The sequence below is a fragment of the Danio aesculapii genome, chromosome 17, assembly GCF_903798145.1.
Source record: "Danio aesculapii chromosome 17, fDanAes4.1, whole genome shotgun sequence".
Taxonomy (NCBI): domain Eukaryota; kingdom Metazoa; phylum Chordata; class Actinopteri; order Cypriniformes; family Danionidae; genus Danio; species Danio aesculapii.
The window spans coordinates 47,832,612-47,853,511 of record NC_079451.1 but is presented as its reverse complement, the minus strand read 5'-3'; the positions used below and the strand labels follow the sequence as shown (position 1 = coordinate 47,853,511).

Genomic DNA, 20,900 nt, shown 5'->3' with positions numbered 1-20,900 from the left:
AAATGCACAAACGAATGAAGGAACGAATGAACGGCAGTGGTTGGAAAAGATCTGCATTTTTATACTAAATAAATATTCTAAAATGTAAAATCTAAAATATTAAAATGATTTTTAAAAAATAGCACTCCTTAAAACCACTCCTACAGACTGTAAATGACGGAATGATATTGTGTGAGACTAGAAATTAAACTGCTTGTGTTACAGAAGACTACAGAAAACATAATTTAAAAATTGGTTTGTTATTTTAATTGTTTTAATTAGTTTGTGATTACTTTCATAGGAGGGAAGATTTGCACCTAAACTATGCTTTTGTGCGCTTAAAATAAACAAACGTTTAAATGAATGAATAAATAAACAAATAAATAATATTTTAAGCCAGTTTTTGTGTTGTATTTAAACTTTGAACAAACAAATAAATAAATATTACGATTTGTTTAGTCATTTATTTAAAGAGCATATGCAACAATTGGCGTAAAAAAACTAGCAAGTAAACAAATTACTAAATAAACAAACAATCAAAATAAACGCACAAACGAATGAAGGAATGAATGAATGGCAGTGGTTGGAAAGGATCTGCATTTTTATACTAAATAAATATTCTAAAACGTAAAATCTAAAATATTAAAATGATTAAAAAAATAGCACTCATTAAAACCACTCCTACAGACTGTAAATGATGGAATGATATTGTGTGAGACTAGAAATTAAACTGCTTGTGTTACAGAAGACTACAGAAAACATCACAATTTAAAAATTGGTTTGTTATTTTAATTAGTTTGTGATTACTTTCATAGTAGGGAATATTTGCACCTAAACTATGCTTTTGTGCACTTAAAATAAGCAATCGAATACATAAATGAATAAATAAACAAATAAATAACAATATTTTGAGCCAGTTTTTGTGTTGCCTTTGAACTTTAAACAAACAAATAAATATGTTGTTTTTATTCATTTTTTTAAAAAGCATCAACAATTGCATGAAAGAAAACAAACAAGCAAACAAATAATAACAACGCAGGCTCATTCTGAAAACGTACCTCTACATACGTTTCTGGAGACTGCAAAATACGTCCCGGCGGCACGTTTTTCTGCAGTTTTTGTTTTCGCAAATCCACTAGAGGTCGCTGTGTACGCTTTTTGAGAACTCAAATTTCTCTCGCGAGTGCCATTCGTGCCTGCTGTTCTCGCGTAAACCCACCAGAGGCTGCTGTTGACTGACTTTTTGATTGACTGAATGACTGACTGATCCACCCACCCTCCCCTTATCTAAACCCAACCAACATGTTTCAAAAGCAATCCAGAAAAAGAAAATCCCACATCTGATTTTTTACCACGTTTTCAGATTTTATCACAGTCTCACCCTGCTATTTACTTGTTTATTTTATTTTTTGGATTCTGTGTTTTTGTCTTGCCTGAAACCGCTCTTCACCGAACTCTAACCTCGTCATCGTGGTCAACTCCTTTCTGCATCTCAAGTCCGCCGACGTACATGGCGAGCTACCAGACAAACAGCCGGAAAGCCGTCCATACAGAGGTAAGCGGTCAGCTGGTAAGCGCGAAAAGGAACGCCGTCACACCGCCCCGTAGCGTTTGTTTAAAAAATGAATGCAGCCATACGTACCTCTGGCTACATAATTTGCGGTGTCCAGAAACATCTAGGGCTATGTTTTCAGAATAATCCTATGTTGAATAATAAACAAACAAAACTAACAAACAGAAGATCTGCATTTTTAAACCAAATAAACATGTAAAAATATTAAAATAATTTATTATTATTTTAGGTATTATTGTAAAAAAAAATTAAATCTGATAACATCTGAGAACAAATTGTCATCACAAATAATGTGTTGATTAAAAAATGTATTGATAAAATTTCATTCATTAAAAGATTGACTAATAATACACTATAATTTTATCAAATCTTCTTAAAGCTTAATATTAATTTCAACAATTTAACCTTTATATTATTTACATTTACATTTTACATTTAGTCATTTAGCAGACGCTTTTATCCAAAGCGACTTACAAATGAGGACAAGGAAGCAATTTACACAACTATAAGAGCAGCAGTGAATAAGTGCTATAGACAAGTTTCAGGTGTGTAAAGTCTAAGAAGCAAAGCATTAGTAATGTAAGTGTTTTTTTTTTTTTGAGAGAGTACAGTTAGTGGTATAGCCAGAGAGGCAGTTACAGATTAGGAAGGAAAGTGGAGACTAAACAGTTGAGTTTTTAGTCGTTTCTTGAAGACAGCAAGTGACTCTGCTGTTCTGATGTAGTTAGGGAGTTCATTCCACCAACTGGGCAGATTGAATGTGAGAGTTCGGGAAAGTGATTTCTTCCCTCTTAGGGATGGAACCACGAGGCGACGTTCATTCACAGAACGCAAGTTTCTGGAGGGCACATATATCTGCAGAAGTGAGAGCAGATGAGAAGGAGCAAAGCCAGAGGTCGCTTTGTAAGCAAACATCAGAGCTTTGAATTTGATCCGAGCAGCAACTGGCAGCCAGTGCAAACGGGTGAGTAGCGGAGTGACATGTGCTCTTTTGGGTTCATCAAAGACCACTCGTGCTGCTGCGTTCTGAAGCAGCTGAAGAGGTTTGATAGAGTTAGCTGGAAGCCCGGCTAGTAGAGAGTTGCAATTATAATATAATATTATAATTAGGTTATAACAATATAACAAATATTTTAACATTTTAAAGTGGTAATGTACATTCAAATGTAATAAAATTAAGATTAATCACTAAGCACAGATAGGGAAAAAAATAAACAAAGTAAAATAAATAAATAAATAAAAAAAAAAATCACAAGAAGGTTCATTGTTTTGAAATCAACTGTATATTTTGCTGAATAAATAATTTGCTGCTAAACTGTGATTTAATTAAATTAATTTCCACATTATGCAAATAATTGAAAATCTTTAGTTTTAAATGAAAACTAAAATCTAAATAAAAAAAGATATTCACACATGACAACAAACAGAGAAGCATCTATCCTAACGCAGGTCTCGATGAATTTTCCGCCTCCCTGGACAAGCCCAGTTGACGCTGCTGAATTTCCCCTCACAGACGCAGCCTCCAGCACAGTTTAACGCCATCAACAGAGCGCGGGCGGCTTTCAAAGGTAAACTCATAAGAGCTCTAAATGGATGAAGGTGTGAAATGGATGCAGGCTGTAATGTCTCCTTGCTCCGGCCGCCAGCAATAATGTTCTCGCATCTAATGCCCTGTTTATGCCTGTGTGGTCCTGACTGAAGCGGGCCAAGCTAAAGCCCGGCCTTAAGCACACACACACAAGGACCACAGTGGAGCCATGCTTGCAGGAAGACCACCAGCGCTTGCAGACAAACAGCAGATACTGGCGGAGCGGCAGACGTGTTTGGAGACGGCAGCAATACAAAAATACAGTACGTCTCACCAGTGGGATATAATTAGCAGAATGTGCAGTCAGGAGATGCTGAGTGTGAAAAATCACTAGTGGAAGAACGGAGAGTGAAAATGCATGCACTCCCTGCTAATGTTTATTTGCGCACACAGTCTGTGTTGTTTTAGCCTCTGAGCGAGTAAAGGAACGACACAAATCACATAACTGATCATACTGAAAGAAAAAAAAAAGGAGTTGACTCAACTTAAAATTGTAAGGTAACTAGCTAGAGAGCTTTTTGAGTTGAATCGGCCTAAATGGAGTCAAGTGCAGTACTTTAAGAGTTGAGTCAGTCAAAACTAAAGACTTAAAAGTTGAGTCAACTCAAAAAATAAGCTGTGCAGTAAGTTTCCTTACAATTTTAAGTTGAGTCAACTTAATACTTTAAGTCCAGAGGCTGAAATTTGCAGATTTCCACAGTTTTTGAGCTCATGTTTCAATACAGTTATTTACACGATGTTTAAATGTGTGCAAATATAGTCAAGTCTAAAACTATTCAACAGCCTGGCAAATTCTGACTTAAAGTTACTTAAAGAAATATTTTTATTTAAAGATTTTCTTTTTCCTGCATTGATGCTTCTTGTACATATGAGCGAGTAAAGGAACGACACAAATCACATAACTGATCATACTGAAAGAAAAAAAAGAAGAAAAAAAAAAGGAGTTGACTCAACTTAAAATTGTAAGGTAACTTGCTGCAGAGCTTTTTGAGTTGAATCAGCCTAAATAGAGTCAAGTGCAGTACTTGAAAAGTGGAGTCAGTCAAAACTAAAAAAGTTGAGTCAACTAAAAAAATAAGCTGTGCAGCAAGTTGCCGTACAATTTTAAGTTGAGTCAACTTAACATTTTTAGTCCGCAGGCTGAAATCTGCAGATTTCCACAGTTTTGAGCCCATGTTTCAATACAGTTATTTACATGATGTGTAAATGTGTGCAAACATAGTCAAGTCTGAAATTATTCATGCCCCTGGCAAACTCACTGGTTGAATAAAAGTAACTAAGTTAGAATTTGAATAATTTTGGGCTTGTCTGTATATTTGGATTTGATTTTTTATATTAATTTAAGTAATATAATTGAATAAAGAAATGTTTAGGAGAGTAAAAATACTCCCTACTAGTGTTTATTTGCACACAGTCTATATTGTTTTAGCATCTGAGCGAGTAAAGTAACGACACAAATCACATAACTGATCATACTGTGAAAAGCTCCAGAGCTTTTTGAGTTGACTCAGCCTAAATGGAGTCAAGTGCAGTACTTTAAAAGTGGAGTCAAAGTCAAAAATAAAAAGTTAAAAGTTGAGTCAACTCAAAAAAAATAAGCTGTTTAGGTTGAGTCAACTTTGTTGCATGGCCAGAAATCTGCAGATTTCCACAGTTTTTGAGCTCATGTTTCAATACAGTTATTTACATGATGTTTTAATGTGTGCAAATATAGTCAAGTCTGAAATTATTCAACCCCCTGGCAAATTCTGACTTAAAGTTACTTAAAGAAATATTTTTATTTAAAGATTTTCTTTTTCCTGCATTGATGCTTCTTGTACATATGAGCGAGTAAAGGAACGACACAAATCACATAACTGATCATACTGAAAGAAAAAAAAGAAGAAAAAAAAAAAGAGTTGACTCAACTTAAAATTGTAAGGTAACTTGCTGCAGAGCTTTTTGAGTTGAATCAGCCTAAATAGAGTCAAGTGCAGTACTTGAAAAGTGGAGTCAGTCAAAACTAAAAAAGTTGAGTCAACTAAAAAAATAAGCTGTGCAGCAAGTTGCCGTACAATTTTAAGTTGAGTCAACTTAACATTTTTAGTCCGCAGGCTGAAATCTGCAGATTTCCACAGTTTTGAGCCCATGTTTCAATACAGTTATTTACATGATGTGTAAATGTGTGCAAACATAGTCAAGTCTGAAATTATTCATGCCCCTGGCAAACTCACTGGTTGAATAAAAGTAACTAAGTTAGAATTTGAATAATTTTGGGCTTGTCTGTATATTTGGATTTGATTTTTTATATTAATTTAAGTAATATAATTGAATAAAGAAATGTTTAGGAGAGTAAAAATACTCCCTACTAGTGTTTATTTGCACACAGTCTATATTGTTTTAGCATCTGAGCGAGTAAAGTAACGACACAAATCACATAACTGATCATACTGTGAAAAGCTCCAGAGCTTTTTGAGTTGACTCAGCCTAAATGGAGTCAAGTGCAGTACTTTAAAAGTGGAGTCAAAGTCAAAAATAAAAAGTTAAAAGTTGAGTCAACTCAAAAAAAATAAGCTGTTTAGGTTGAGTCAACTTTGTTGCATGGCCAGAAATCTGCAGATTTCCACAGTTTTTGAGCTCATGTTTCAATACAGTTATTTACATGATGTTTTAATGTGTGCAAATATAGTCAAGTCTGAAATTATTCAACCCCCTGGCAAATTCTGACTTAAAGTTACTTAAAGAAATATTTTTATTTAAAGATTTTCTTTTTCCTGCATTGATGCTTCTTGTACATATGAGCGAGTAAAGGAACGACACAAATCACATAACTGATCATACTGAAAGAAAAAAAAGAAGAAAAAAAAAAAAGAGTTGACTCAACTTAAAATTGTAAGGTAACTTGCTGCAGAGCTTTTTGAGTTGAATCAGCCTAAATAGAGTCAAGTGCAGTACTTGAAAAGGGGAGTCAGTCAAAACTAAAAAAGTTGAGTCAACTAAAAAAATAAGCTGTGCAGCAAGTTGCCGTACAATTTTAAGTTGAGTCAACTTAACATTTTTAGTCCGCAGGCTGAAATCTGCAGATTTCCACAGTTTTTGAGCTCATGTTTCAATACAGTTATTTACATGATGTGTAAATGTGTGCAAACATAGTCAAGTCTGAAATTATTCATGCCCCTGGCAAACTCACTGGTTGAATAAAAGTAACTAAGTCAGAATTTGAATAATTTTGGGCTTGTCTGTATATTTGGATTTGATTTTTATATTCATTTGAGTAATATAATTGAATAAAGAAATGTTTAGGAGAGTAAAAATACTCCCTACTAGTGTTTATTTGCACACAGTCTATGTTGTTTTAGCATCTGAGCGAGTAAAGGAACGACACAAATCACATAACTGATCATACTGTGAAAAGCTCCAGAGCTTTTTGAGTTGACTCAGCCTAAATGGAGTCGAGTGCAGTACTTAAAAAGTGGAGTCAAAGTCAAAAATAAAAAGTTAAAAGTTGAGTCAACTCAAAAAAATAAGTGTTTAGGTTGAGTCAACTTTGTTGCATGGCCAGAAATCTGCAGATTTCCACAGTTTTTGAGCTCATGTTTCAATCCAGTTATTTACACGATGTTTAAATGAGTGCAAATATAGTCAAGTCTGAAACTATTCAACAGCCTGGCAAATTCTGACTTAAAGTTACTTAAAGAAATATTTATTTAAAGATTTTCTTTTTCCTGCATTGATGCTTCTTGTACATAAGAGCGAGTAAAGGAACGACACAAATCACATAACTGATCATACTGAAAGAAAAAAAAGAAAGAAAAAGGAGTTGACTCAACTTAAAATTGTAAGGTAACTTGCTGCAGAGCTTTTTGAGTTGAATCAGCCTAAATAGAGTCAAGTGCAGTACTTGAAAAGGGGAGTCAGTCAAAACTAGAGTTAAAAGTTGAGTCAACTCAAAAAATAAGCTGTGCAGCAAGTTGCTGTACAATTTTAAGTTTAGTCAACTTAACGTTTTTAGTCCGGAGGCTGAAATCTGCAGATTTCCACAGTTTTGAGCCCATGTTTCAATACAGTTATTAACATGTGTAAATGTGTGCAAACATAGTCAAGTCTGAAATTATTCAACCCCCTGGCAAACTCACTGGTTGAATAAAAGTAACTAAGTCAGAATTTGAATAATTTTGGGCTTGTCTGTATATTTGGATTTGATTTTTATATTCATTTGAGTAATATAATTGAATAAAGAAATGTTTAGGAGAGTAAAAATACTCCTTACTAGTGTTTATTTGCACACGGTCTATATTGTTTTAGCATCTGAGCGAGTAAAGTAACGACACAAATCACATAACTGATCATACTGAAAGAAAAAAAAGAAAGAAAAAGGAGTTGACTCAACTTAAAATTGTAAGGTAACTAGCTGCAGAGCTTTTTGAGTTGAATCAGCCTAAATGGAGTCAAGTGCAGTACTTTAAGAGTTGAGTCAGTCAAAACTAAAGAGTTAAAAGTTGAGTCAACTCAAAAAATAAGCTGTGCAGCAAGTTGCCGTACAATTTTAAGTTGAGTCAACTTAATGTTTTTAGTCCGGAGGCTGAAATTTGCAGATTTCCACAGGTTTTGAGCCCATGTTTCAACATGGTGCAGTTATTTACATGTGTAAATGTGTGCAAGTCTGAAATTAGTCAACCCTCTGGCAAACTCTGACTTAAAGTTACTTAAAGAAATATTTTTATTTAAAGATTTTCTATTTCCTACAATGATGCTTCTTGTACATCGTCCCATGAGAAGTCTGTGTCATCTCTGCACAAAAAAAAAAAAAAAAAACTCCCTGGTTGAATAAAAGTCTGAATTTAGATAATTTTGGGCTTGTCTGTATATTTTTATTCAGTTTTTATATAAATTTGAGTAACATTAAAGAATAATATGCAAATGTTTAGGAGAGTGAAAATACTTCCTGCTAGTGTTTATTTGCACATGCAGGCTATGTTGTTTTAGCATATGAGCGAGTAAAGAAACTACATAAATCGCAAAACTGATCATAACAGCTACACTACCTGACAAAAGTCTTGTCACCTATCCAAGTTTTAGGAACATGAAATAATACCTTGACTTCTAGTTGATCATTTGGTATCAGAAGTGACTTATATAAAAGGCAAAGGCCTCTACATTTTGCTGATTTTACCAAAATAAAATATGATCATGCCTTTATTTTGAATGATTTTATTAGGACAGTAAGGTCTGACTTTGTCTTGTCACTAAACAGAAATAATGTCCAGTATAGAATATAGTCATGGTGCAGTGGAGAAAGAATGAATATTGTGTTTGACATGAGCTTGGAGGACTGCATCCATACAGAATCTGTCAGGGGTATGAATAATTTCGATAAATCTATTCAGTTTTTATATTAATTTCAGTAATATTTTAAATAATATTCAAATGTTTAGATAAAATATTTGTATTTGGCAAATTTGTAATGTCATATTTTCTGTCCTTTAGTGGATATTTTACATGAGAACTTATGTAGCTTTGCTTACCAAACAAGTATCTATAGACCTATAAATATCTTTAGATTTTATAACCAAACTCTAATTGGATTTTGATTGCATTGTGCTATAAAAAACTTAAAATTATAAGGCAACTTGGTTAAAAGTTTGAGTTGAGTCAACTTTTAACCCAAGTATTGCACTTGACTCGATTTAAATCAAAAGCTCTACAGCATGGGTCTCAAACTCAATTCCTGGAGGGCCGCAGCTCTGCACAGTTGTGCTCCAACCCTAATCAAACACAGCTGATCCAAATAAACAAGCTGTTCAAAAGAGTCTCGAACACCTTGATTAGTTGCATCAGCTGTGTTTGATTAGGGTTGGAGCAAAGCTGTGCAGAGCTGCGGCCCTCCAGGAATTGGAGTTCGAGACCCATGCTGTACAGCAAGTTGCCTTACAATTTTACCTTTCGCCTTACTAAGTCAACTTTGTTATTATTTACAGCATGTTATGTTTTTACTTTTATTTACATTTACATTTAGTCATTTAGCAGAGGCTTTTATCCAAAGCGACTTACAAATGAGGACAAGGAAGCAATTTACACAACTATAAGAGCAACAGTGAATAAGTGCTATAGGCAAGTTTCAGGTGTGTAAAGGCTAAGAAGCAAAGCATTAGTAATGTAAGTGTTTTTTTTTTTGTTTTTTTTTTGAGAGAGAGTACAGTTAGTGGTATAGCCAGAGAGGCAGTTAAGATTAGGAAGGAAAGTGGAGACTAAATAGTTGAGTTTTTAGTCGTTTCTTGAAGACAGCAAGTGACTCTGCTGTTCTGATGCAGTTAGGGAGTTCATTCCACCAACTGGGCAGATTGAATGTGAGAGTTCGGGAAAGGGATTTCTTCCCTCTTAGGGATGGAACCACGAGGCGACGTTCATTCACAGAACGCAAGTTTCTGGAGGGCACATACATCTGCAGAAGTGAGAGCAGATAAGAAGGAGCAAAGCCAGAGGTCGCTTTGTAAGCAAACATCAGAGCTTTGAATTTGATGCGAGCAGCAACTGGCAGCCAGTGCAAACGGGTGAGTAGCGGAGTGACATGTGCTCTTTTGGGTTCATCAAAGACCACTCGTGCTGCTACGTTCTGAAGCAGCTGAAGAGGTTTGATAGAGTTAGCTGGAAGCCCCGCAAGTAGAGAGTTGCAATAATCCAGTTTGGAGAGAACAAGAGCTTGAACAATGAGTTGAACTGCATGTACTTTTATGTTTCTAATTTAACGCGTTCGTTTCATAGTGTAGTGGGTTCATTTAAAAGTAGAGACCTCAAGCTTTATTTAGATATATTTCTTGTCTGTGAAGCAAGTATTCGCTGAGATTCCAGTGCATTTGTGGACCACATAAAATGTTGTGAAAGCACACGTCTGGTCAGAGCTTTTCCCCACGGAGACCAGTCAGTCTATATCAATCGATGATTTGCTCCTGTACTAGTAGGCGGGGCTTCATAGTGGTTGCTATGTTGTTCTGGGTGGTTGCCATGTTGTTCTGAGGGGTTGCTATGTTGATCTGAGTGGTTGCTATGTTGTTCTGAGTGGTTGCTATGTTGTTCTGAGTGGTTGCTAGGTTGCTCTGAGTGGTTGCTAGGTTGTTCCGAGTGGTTGCTAGGTTGTTCTGAGTGGTTGCTGTGTTTTTCTAAGTTGTTGCCATATTGTTCTAAGTTGTTGCTATGTTCTTCTAAGCGGTTGCTGTGTTGTTCTGAGTGGTTGCTATGCTGTTCTGAGTGGTTGCCATGTTGTTCTGAGTGGTTGCTAAGTTGCTGCTGTTGTTGTTCTGAGTGGTTGCCATGTTGTTCTGATTGGTTGCTATGCTGTTCTGAGTGGTTGCTATGTTGTTCTGAGAGGTTGCTATGTTGTTCTGAGTGGTTGCTAAGTTGCTGCTGTTGTTCTGAGTGGTTGTTATGTTGTTCTGATTGGTTGCTATGCTGTTCTGAGTGGTTGCTATGCTGTTCTGAGAGGTTGCTATGTTGTTCTGAGTGGTTGCTATGTTGTTCTAAACTGTCGCCATGTTGTTCCAAGTTGTCGTCATTTTGTTCTGAGTGGTTGCTATACATTCACCATTTTGACCGTTACACTTTTCCCTATTCAAAACTATACGAGTGACATGTCTTGTGTGTTCTATAGTCTTCATTCATAAGCAGTTTATATTGATATATCGTGAGAATCAGTTTTTTTTTTAATATATAGAGCCTCATTGCCTCACAATGGAGCATGAATTAATTAATAACCATTTAATATGTCCAATGCTGCAAGATTATACCAAGATAATAGTTCCGACTGCTGAAAGGACTGAGCAACAGAAGCAGAGATCGTGGCCTCAGGTTTTGTAGTCCCTGATCACTCTTGTTCTCATATGCTCAGGGAACGGCCTGCTGTGGGCGAAACATTTCCTGCTATAACCACACCACATCCTCTGAGCTGAGATTTTCAGTATTTTCATACGCACCGCCATCCCATAATACAGCAGTCTAGGAAAACATCATGAGATCTGTACGTTGTCTGAGGAACATACACATGATCAGACTCACCACCATGATGCTAGGCTTTTGTGGATGGTTGCTAGGGTGTTGTTTGTGGCTGCTAGACTGATCTAAGAGATTGTTGCTATTCTGTGTGGCTGTTATACCATTCTGGATTGATGTAATACTGATCTAGTTGTTGCTATGTTCTTCTGAGTGGTTGCTGTGTTGTTCTGAGTGGTTGCTATGCTGTTCTGAGTGGTTGCCATGTTGTTCTGAGTGGTTGCTAAGATGTCCTTTGTTGTTGCTATGTTATTCTGAGTGGTTGATATGTTGTTTTGGGTGGTTGTCATGTTGTTCTGATTGGTTGCTATGTTGTTCTGAGTGGTTGCTATGTTGTTCTGAGTGGTTGCTATGTTGTTCTGAGTGGTTGCTATGTTTTTCTAAGTTGTTGCCATGTTGTTCTAAGTTGTTGCTATGTTCTTCTAAGCGGTTGCTACATTGTTCTGAGTGGTTGCCATGTTGTTCTAAGTTGTTGCCATGTTGTTCCAAGTTGTCGGCATGTTGTTCTGAGTGGTTGCTACGTTGTTCTGAGTGGTTGCTACGTAGTTCTGAGTGGTTGCTATGCTGTTCTAAGTTGTTGCCTGGATGTTCTAAGTTGTTGCCACGTTGTTCTGAGTGATTTTACAACAATTTTACTAGTCCCTTTAAGCATTTTATAGTCTTTAATTCAGATTAAAGTGTAATTTAAAGTCTTAATTAGGTTCTGTTAACTACGAAAGTTGGAATAATTAGTCAAATTATTGTGTAACTGATTTGTTGTATATATGAAAAAGGATGCTAATAATATTGACCTTAAAATAGTTTTTTTATTATTAAAAACTGCTTTTATTCAAGAAATAAACAATAAGAAATACGACTTATTATGACTCCAGAATAATGATTTTTATAGGAAACACTGTGAAAATGTTCTTGGTTTGTTATTATTTTAAATGAATGGGAGGGCAAAATAAATTGACTTCAACTGTAGGCCGATCTGTTAAACTTTACAGGTGCAACAATGTGCCTTGATGTTCTTGAATGTTAGAAATGTGTTATCCTACACCAATACAAAGTTACTTGTCAAATAAATTAACAAGGAAGATTATTTTGAGTTTAAGTTAATTATCTCATTTATGAACCCTGCAGACTGATGCATTGAAAAAAAGACTTTGAATACTTAAGTAGTTTGGGATGCATGTTAAAATGTTTCCCCCCAAACGTACAAGTGGCCCCTGCTGCTGCTGCCATCAGAACATTGTTTTAGAGTTGCAGGACGACCAAAATTACCAACTTGCAGGACGACCAAAATTAGAAATTCTTAAATAACGGTGGCCATTTGGTCATTAAATGACTATTGTATGTTGTGTGGTAATATTTTGGTGAAGTGTACATGGAACTTTGCCTGTGTTATGGAACCTTGCTGCAGTTTTAGTTTCCCTAAACGGGATAATAAAGTTAACAACACCCTAGCAAACCAACTCTAGAAACCAGCATAGAGACAAGTTTAAACACCCCAACAACTACTCATATCAGCCTAGCAACTATTTCAAGAGTTCACACTTAGCTGATAATCAATAAAGCGTATTTGGCATGCTGTCCCGGGAGAGAGCCCTGAGCTCGTAATATCCTCGAGCCCGGGGCTTCCTCTCGTTAGAAGGGCGAGAGGGGAGTTCAAGCTCAGGTAGGTCTTGAGGACTCCCCAGCTTGTCGCCGCGTGAGAAGTGTAAACTAGGGTTGTTTTCGGTGATAATTTGTTTGGTCGATTGGCTATGGTGTATGTTTTTGGACAGTGGGAGGAAACCGGGGGACCTGGAGGAAACCCACGCGAACACTGGGAAAAACATGTAAACTTCGCACCAGCAACCAGCGCGATAGGAGGTTGGACCAGCGGTGTTCTTGCTGTGAGGCCGCAGTGCTAGCCACTGGGCCACCGTGTCGCCCTATCGGAAAAAAGGGGGAGGAAGTAGGGGCGGAAGGAGGCAAGCTTCAAGACGAAGATAACTGGAGTGAAAAACTCTGGTTATTTATAATGCTTCCGTAATCATCTAATGGGTCAGTTTACGGAGCTAATGAGGAGCCAGCCGTGTTGATCAAGCACGTGATCCTCTCGAAATTAGTTTATAAATAAACCACACATATTAGCAAGTCCCTTTACATTTTTTTTTTTATTTAAAATAAAGTTTTTTAGATGTTAGTATCAGTTATTGTTGGTTTTTAGGATATCTATAGACCATTTTTTGGGATGTAAACAAAAACAGTGGTCCCAACGCATTTCCTGTTTCACATTTTTAATTTCTATAGCTTCCGAGAATCCAGAAAGAGCCACATATTTATAAATAATGCTATGATAGCTGCTTTAACAATAAGTTATGATTAGGGCCAGACGGAATCTGTGAACGTTTTTTGCTACTTCTGCAGAGAATTTTGGTAAAAATATGCGGATTTGTGCGGAATTATTTTAGGAGTATCATAACTAAAACCTTAATATGTGAAATAAAAAAATAATATCTTTTTACCTTTTATTTAATGTTTAAAATGCAAATCCAATTGATCTAAGATTCACTTTATTTAGTAAACAAAGCAAATCTCTCACATAATATATCTACTATACATCTACTAAAAAGACATAAAATATAACAAACTGCATTGTACTTAAATCAGATGAATATGTTTATATTAGTCAATAACATTACTGTAATTAATTAAAAAAAACTGAATAAATATAGATTCACACACATTTACTCAAGTAAATAACCAGAATTAACAATGGGCTAAAAATCTGAGGAAATCTGAGGAAATCTGCGGAATTCTGCGGAAAATCTGTGGAATTCTGCGCGCGCAGTTTCCGTGTGGGCCTAGCTATGATTGAATTGCCTCTTGTTATAGTTATGAAATAGTTTAATATCGAGCAGGAAATGTTCATGGGCCAATGACATGACCACATTGAAATGGTCTATAAGCTAGTGTGCTCCAAAACAACGACAACATTCATGTTTAGGAGAAATAAAACTGGTATAAACATGAAATGTAGTTTGTCGCTTCCACCTAAATAGATGAACAGTTTCCTTCATGTTTCCTTTCCTTCAATACCTTCATGTTGACCCAACACAAACCGACCCAGCATTTTGTACAGTGTAGCACCTAACATGACCCCGAAACAGGAGAGAGAGCGAGTACAGCAGAAGCACAAATATCTCTGCACGTTTTTTTTTCCAGGTTTGCACAAACACCTGAGGCGCACACTCCTGACCACATGCCAAAAGCCAAACCTGCGAGGCGCGCAAAACAGACGGATGAATCACGGCTGCTAATGCCCTCGTTAAGGCGTTACGAGAGGCAGACGTGATCCAAGAGCGAACGCAAGGATCCCCTGCAGACTGTCATTTCTCAAAGAGACGAGGATTATGCAACGCAGAGACACACCTGGAGACTAAACACCACCCGAACGCATGACAGAGAAGTAATGAAGGCAGTGGGGGGAAAAGGAGCTGAGAAAGTGCTTGGAAGAAGTGAAAAGTGCCTGCCCTCTTCCTTCGGGATTGGCAGAAGCGGAGGGTTGCATCCCGCTGGATGGGAGTAAAAAAAAAAAACAACGCAGGACCACTGACAAGAGGGCTGAGCCGTCTTCACTGCTCTGATGTCACCAAACACATGACCCAGCCTCTCCAGTAACAGCCCAGTCAGGAGGGGAGACAAAAAAAAGTGTGTTTTAAAGCTTACACATTTTTGGATTGCGAGAATGTCTCATTCCCCTCACAAACAACCACAGAACCACAAGTGCGGTGCAGGAGATTTCCCCAGGACGACAGGAGGGAGCCACTGGGGCGTAAATGGTTAATCGAAGCGGGTCAACCCCAGTCACAGAGACCCAACGAGTCAGTAAGTACGCTCTAACCACACTCGTATATGCCGTATTTCCATCGCCTGATATCTGAACGGTCTCCTCAGACCGGAGCGTGTGTGTTTGTTTGCTCCCTTCCAATGCCTTGATATGATTTGTGCTCCCGGTTTAGGACTTCGAGGGTCACCACGACCTGCAGAAGAGGAGAGAGCCAACGCGTGGCTATGGCGTCTAACAGTCTTTTCAGCTCGGTGACTCCGTGTCAGCAGAACTTTTTCTGGGGTGAGTGCTGCGAGAACTTATTTTCATTTCACTGTGGTTCAGCGGCGGGTCACACAGAAGTCGAGCAGGTCGATAACCGATGGCGCGCGCACACGCGCCGCTTCAGGATTTACATTTAAAAGTCGGCGTGTTTACATTCGTGTGCATGCTAGGATGCTGACATGTTTGTGTAAGTTAAAAACACATATGCGGGACACAGAGGGAAACCCTTCTGGATGTATAAACACTCACTCTGTTTCAATTTACAGAGCTGCATTAGAACAAGATGTTGGAAAAACTGCAGCTCAGAGTGGAATCGCTTGATATTATGCAAAGTGGTTAGTGCTAATTGATTAATGCACAATTGAGAGAGCTGATATTTATCATTATGAATGAAAAGCGCTTAATATTTGCGTTGGGCTTAGTTTTGCAAACACTCAATAGGAAATAAAATGCCAATTGAATGACGCTTTTTAACAAAATACACAGCCATGCGGCTTTAAAAGTCCTGTACACTCGGAGAGAGTCCAGCATTATACATCACACACACACACACACACACACAAAAAAAGCCACATGTAAAGCCCAATCTATGCAAAACCGATTTGAATACCTCAGCTATTCAAAATATACTAACATGTAAAGTCCAAACAAATCCCCGGTCTTATCACACGGCATGTATGGAAATGAAAACACAAAGCGCTGTTGACAGAGCGATCAGAGATTGTACTTACAGTATTTTCCTCATCAAGAGTCTCATGTCGAGGTAATCGGAGGGCAAACATATGGAGGCAGGATATTGAGACCGAGCCAGACAGCGTGAGCTACATGGTTTTGTCATCACTGCCGGCGACATCGAGGTGGCGTCTCTAAAACACGAGGCCGCAGGGGCGCGTTACACCTCACACACGAACTCCTCCAAGCACTACACATTACAATATTAACGGCTTTACATGACTGCGGACTATCTTATTTAAGAAAATGCATGTGGTGGAGCAGCTTCTGGAAACTTTAGGGATTTCTAAAAATAAGGAAACATTCATTTCTAGGGTCCTGCACCAATTTAAAGAGCTTCTGCAGAAGCTAAAAATACAAGCAAATGCTTTATTTGGGATTTTTAGCTTTGTTTAAGATGAAAAAGAACAGAAAATGGCAAGTTTTTGGACAAAATGTAAGAAGGGTATGATGTAGAAAACCCAAATGGAGAAGAAAAAAAAATCATTTAATATCTTGACATCATTTAAAGTTTAAAAGCACTTAAGGAAAGCCATATTGTCTGACTTATTTACGTTCGGCTTGGTTCCGATGTTTTACAAACATGCAAACTGAAACAAAATGCCAACTGAATGCAGATTTTTTTTCTTCAAAAGGAGTCCATAAAAGTTATTGCGATCCGACATAAAATACTGTTGTTCCATCATCAAAACGTTTTAATATCTAGTCTCCCTATAAGCCAAAAATCACTAAACCAAACAAGCAAACGCCTCATTTTTCATCCTAATTCGAATTCAGCTTAGTTTAGAGGTTTTTGCAATAAGACATAATGCAATAAGCTTTATTTGTTTAATGCAATAAGACACAGAAAGCCAATTGAACACAGATTTTTGAGAAATTCACTTCAGAGAAGTCCTATAAATATATTAAAGGGGATCCAGCATTCTGTTTCTCTTGCTTTAAATGAAAACTAAACTACCATTCTGATTCCTCAATGAGCTACACAAATATCTCACAAAAGCTGTGTTTTTTATATTTACTGTACTGTACTTGTCATTTACTGGTTGAGATACATGGGAGACATTTTAGTTATGGTTTATTCCTATTGTTTCTACACTTAAAATTGGATAACACTTTATTTTAATGTACATATCACACTAGTAACAAACTATTAACTAAGACTATTCACTTAATAAATTCTAAATTATCCGTTTATTAATAATAAGGGTTGAGGTATTTAGTACACTGTAAAAAGCGATTAGTTACTTAAAGCGAGTAAACCAATTATCTTAAAAGCAACAAGTTGACTTTACAAAAATTAAAAGTAAACCCATAGTAACTTGGAACTGTTAAGTTCACTTAACTTTTATAATTATGCTAACTATACTTAGTAAACTAATCACTTTTTTACAATACACCTTTATTATATTTGGGTTTTTTCCCAGCTTTTCTCTATCTAGCAAAATGACATACAGTAACATGCTGACATGCTCTTCCAGACTCCAGTGTGTCTTCTAATTCAATACAGGCTGTGATTGTAGATTGCATAGACTTAATGCAGCACCAAATATGTAATATTGTAATAACTACAGTAATTATTTGAATAATCTGACACTAAAAAGGGATTAGTTGAATTTTAAAAAAGTGAGTAGTTAGCATAATTGTAAAAATTAAGTCGACTTAAAGGTTCCAAGTTACAATGGGTTTACTTACTTTTTTTTTGTAAAGTCACCTTGTTGCTTTTAAAAGAATTGCTTTACTCTCTTTAAGTAGCTAATCACTTTTTAGGCATGTAAAATAAGATCATACTTTATAACTGCTAATAAGCAGTCTTAATATAGGCAGGTTATAAGCCACTAGTAAATACTGAGAAGTGTTTCCCCCTAAATGCATTTTATATTTGCTTGAGAATACAGTTTACACACTCAAAAATATTTATTTCTGCTGCTTGTTCAAACAGCTTATCTAAAAAGAGCTGAATCAACACAATCCTTGAGTTTTTTTTGAGACAACTTACTTGTTTTATGTTCAGTTGACTTAAATTTGCAAAACAAGTGAACTTCATCGATTTGTGTTGGGATAACATAACCCAGCATGTTTTACAGTGTAATTTTAAAGTATTAACAGCTATACTTATCAATATAACAGTGTATTTATCAATATCGGTGTATAGGATTATGAACTAACGATAAGCAATGCTTATACAGCATTTATTAATGTTAATATCCTCATTTTCTAATAGATTTTTTTATATCGATGGTTGTGTGTTTAAACAAAATGGTAACACTTTACAATAAGGTTGTATTAGCTAATGATAATAATACATTTACTAACATAATCAATGAACATCACATTTATTTCAGTATTTATTCATCTGTTTGTTTATGGAGAAGTCATTAGGTATTCGTTTATTAACTCACAGTGCATTAACTAAGCATTAGCAAATGTTGAACTATGATTAAAATAATAAATGCTGTACATTTATTGTTCATTATCAGTTAACATTAATGAAACCTTATTGTAAAGTATGTCTAAAAACATCACTGCTCATTGCTGGTTAACAAGGCTAGAGCAGATATAATGTCCTAATAATCTAGGGTGCTGAATGGCATGCTACAACTTTTATTCAGTCTAAAATCAACACGAGCCTGAAAAATGAGAGCGAATCTCAGCAGCACAAACATCTTGTCACATTTCCACAAACATCCCTAATGTCCAGAAAGGCTCCTTCGGGTGACAAATGCGGCGCGTTCAGATGTTAAACAAGCTCTTGGCTAATTTCACAGCGCGTCACTAATCCATTAGCAGCGTGTTGTTGGGCTCAGAGGTGACATGTGCTTCTCATTTAGAGCAAGCGCTGATATCCTGAGCGCCTTCAGTCGGCTAATTGATAATCACATCTCTCGTTTGCGCTAGGAAAACAACATTAATAGATGAAACGCGACCTGGGAACCAAACCTCAGAGAGCGAGCGGGCAGAGACGAGTAATTTATGCTGAAGAAAGTCTAATTGAATGTAATGTCTACGAGGGCTGCACAATATACAGTTGAAGTCAGAACTTTTAGCCCTCCTGATTTTTTATCTCCCCCAATTTCTCTTTAATAGAGGGAGTTTTTTTTTTCTAACACATAAACATAATAGTTTTAATAACTCATTACTTATAACTGATTTATTTTATCTTTACTATAATGACAGTAAATAATATTTGACTAGATATTTTTCAGGATTCTAGTATTCAGCTTAAAGTGACATTTAAAGGCTTAACTAGGTTAATTAGGCAAGTTAGGGTAATTAGGCAAGTTATTGTATAACGATGGTGTGTTCTGTAGACAATCGAAAACAAATATTGCTTAAGGGGGCTAATAATATCGACCTTATAATGTTTAAAATATATATATATTCTAGCCAAAATAAAACAAACAAGACTCTCCAGAAGAAAAAATATTATAGGAAATACTGTGCAAAATTCCTTGGTCTGCTAATTGTCGTTTGGGAAATATTTAAAAACAGGAGGGTTAATAATTGTGACTTCAGCTGTATATCGAAAAAAGTATCGTTATCGTGATAAAAGTATTTTTGTTATTTCCATATTGTAGGGAAGTGTAATATATGTATTTTATGTGCTAAGCAATTGTGTGCTGCATGCATAGGTTGTTTATTTAAATCTGACCAATCAGATTGGGCCTTTACTATCCGTAAACACTGTAAAAATATCCGTAAAGTAGCAGTTTTACGCATTTTGGGATTCATGTTTTTATTTTCATCTGTTCATTTCTGCTTTTGATTTACATTATGGGGCCTTCCAACAACTTTTAACCTTGAAAATCTTGAAAAACTGACTTTTATGAACATTTTTAATAGTTTAAAATGCTATATTGTCTGGGTTGGTGTTGTATATTAAGCTACAAAACCCTTGTAATAAACTGCCAGTGCATTTTCTGTTATTTTACAGACTTATTTCTCTAGATATTATTTATTTTACATTATTTCAAACTACTAAAATGTCAATAAAAGTCACTTTGTTAAACTGTAGAGTTGAATTTACAACATCAAAAGTCAACAGAGCAGAGATCAACATCCCATAATGCAATTCACAACCATAAATAAACAGAAAACACTTGTGAATCGCAAAACTTTTAATTAGCAGATATTTTTTTACAGTGTAGAGAAGAAAATAAATGTTAATGTCAGGAGACAAGAAAAAAAAACAGCCAATAAGAATCAAAACTTCCGCTGAGGTTTTCACTCAATCCAGGTGTTTCAAAGTCTAAATGATTTTATTTTTTTTAGTTTTACATTTAATTACCAGTTTATTTTAATGTGATTATTACATAAATGAATGCTTTTTTAATTGCTGATAAAAAAAATGTTATACACACTCAGAAAAAGGTACACATTCGTGTTAAAAGTTTTCAAAAGTTACTCATTTGTACTTAAATATGTATATGGTTATATCTATCTGCATACCTCTGATTATTAAAAGCAACCTGTACATATTCATCTACTGTAAATCACTGTTCATAGCTAATACAACCTGTATATAATGTTAATACATCCATCTGTAAATACCACCATATTTCTCTATACTTGCACTTTATAATTTATACCTGTATCCTGCACTCGCTGCTATTGCACTCCTGTTTAGACCTGAACTGCATTTCATTGCCTTGTACTTGTGCATGTGTAATGATAATAAAGTTGAATCTAATCTATTCTTAAAGGGCCCATATTGGTAGCTCAATGGTATATATTAGTAATTATTTTCTTTCTAGACACATTGTCTCCAAAAGGTTTAAATGAGGAGTTTGACATTCGTCCTTTTCTTTTATAATTGTTTAATTAGGTGTTTGAGTTATTTTAGGGTTATTTAAGGTTATATTTGGTTGTATATTTTGTAGGCATGTGCCGGTATCACATTTTCATGCTGCGATTAATTGATTGAG

The 20,900-nt window shown here is 35.9% G+C and overlaps 2 protein-coding genes across 3 annotated transcripts in view; one reads left to right on the top strand and one right to left on the bottom strand.

Annotated features, from left to right (window-relative positions):
* The window catches only part of supt3h (SPT3 homolog, SAGA and STAGA complex component), a 290,795-nt gene that overhangs the window by 209,251 nt on the left and 60,644 nt on the right, over positions 1 to 20,900 (bottom strand). The gene's annotated exons all lie outside the window — the stretch shown is intronic.
* Positions 14,863 to 20,900, top strand: part of runx2a (RUNX family transcription factor 2a) — a 147,966-nt gene continuing 141,928 nt past the window's right edge. For both annotated transcript variants that reach the window (XM_056477666.1, XM_056477665.1), the window contains exons 1-2: positions 14,863 to 15,020; positions 15,155 to 15,264. In XM_056477666.1, coding sequence (XP_056333641.1) covers positions 15,207 to 15,264 — 58 coding nt within the window. In that variant the 5' untranslated portion in view covers positions 14,863 to 15,020; positions 15,155 to 15,206. The remainder of the gene's footprint in view (positions 15,021 to 15,154; positions 15,265 to 20,900) is intronic.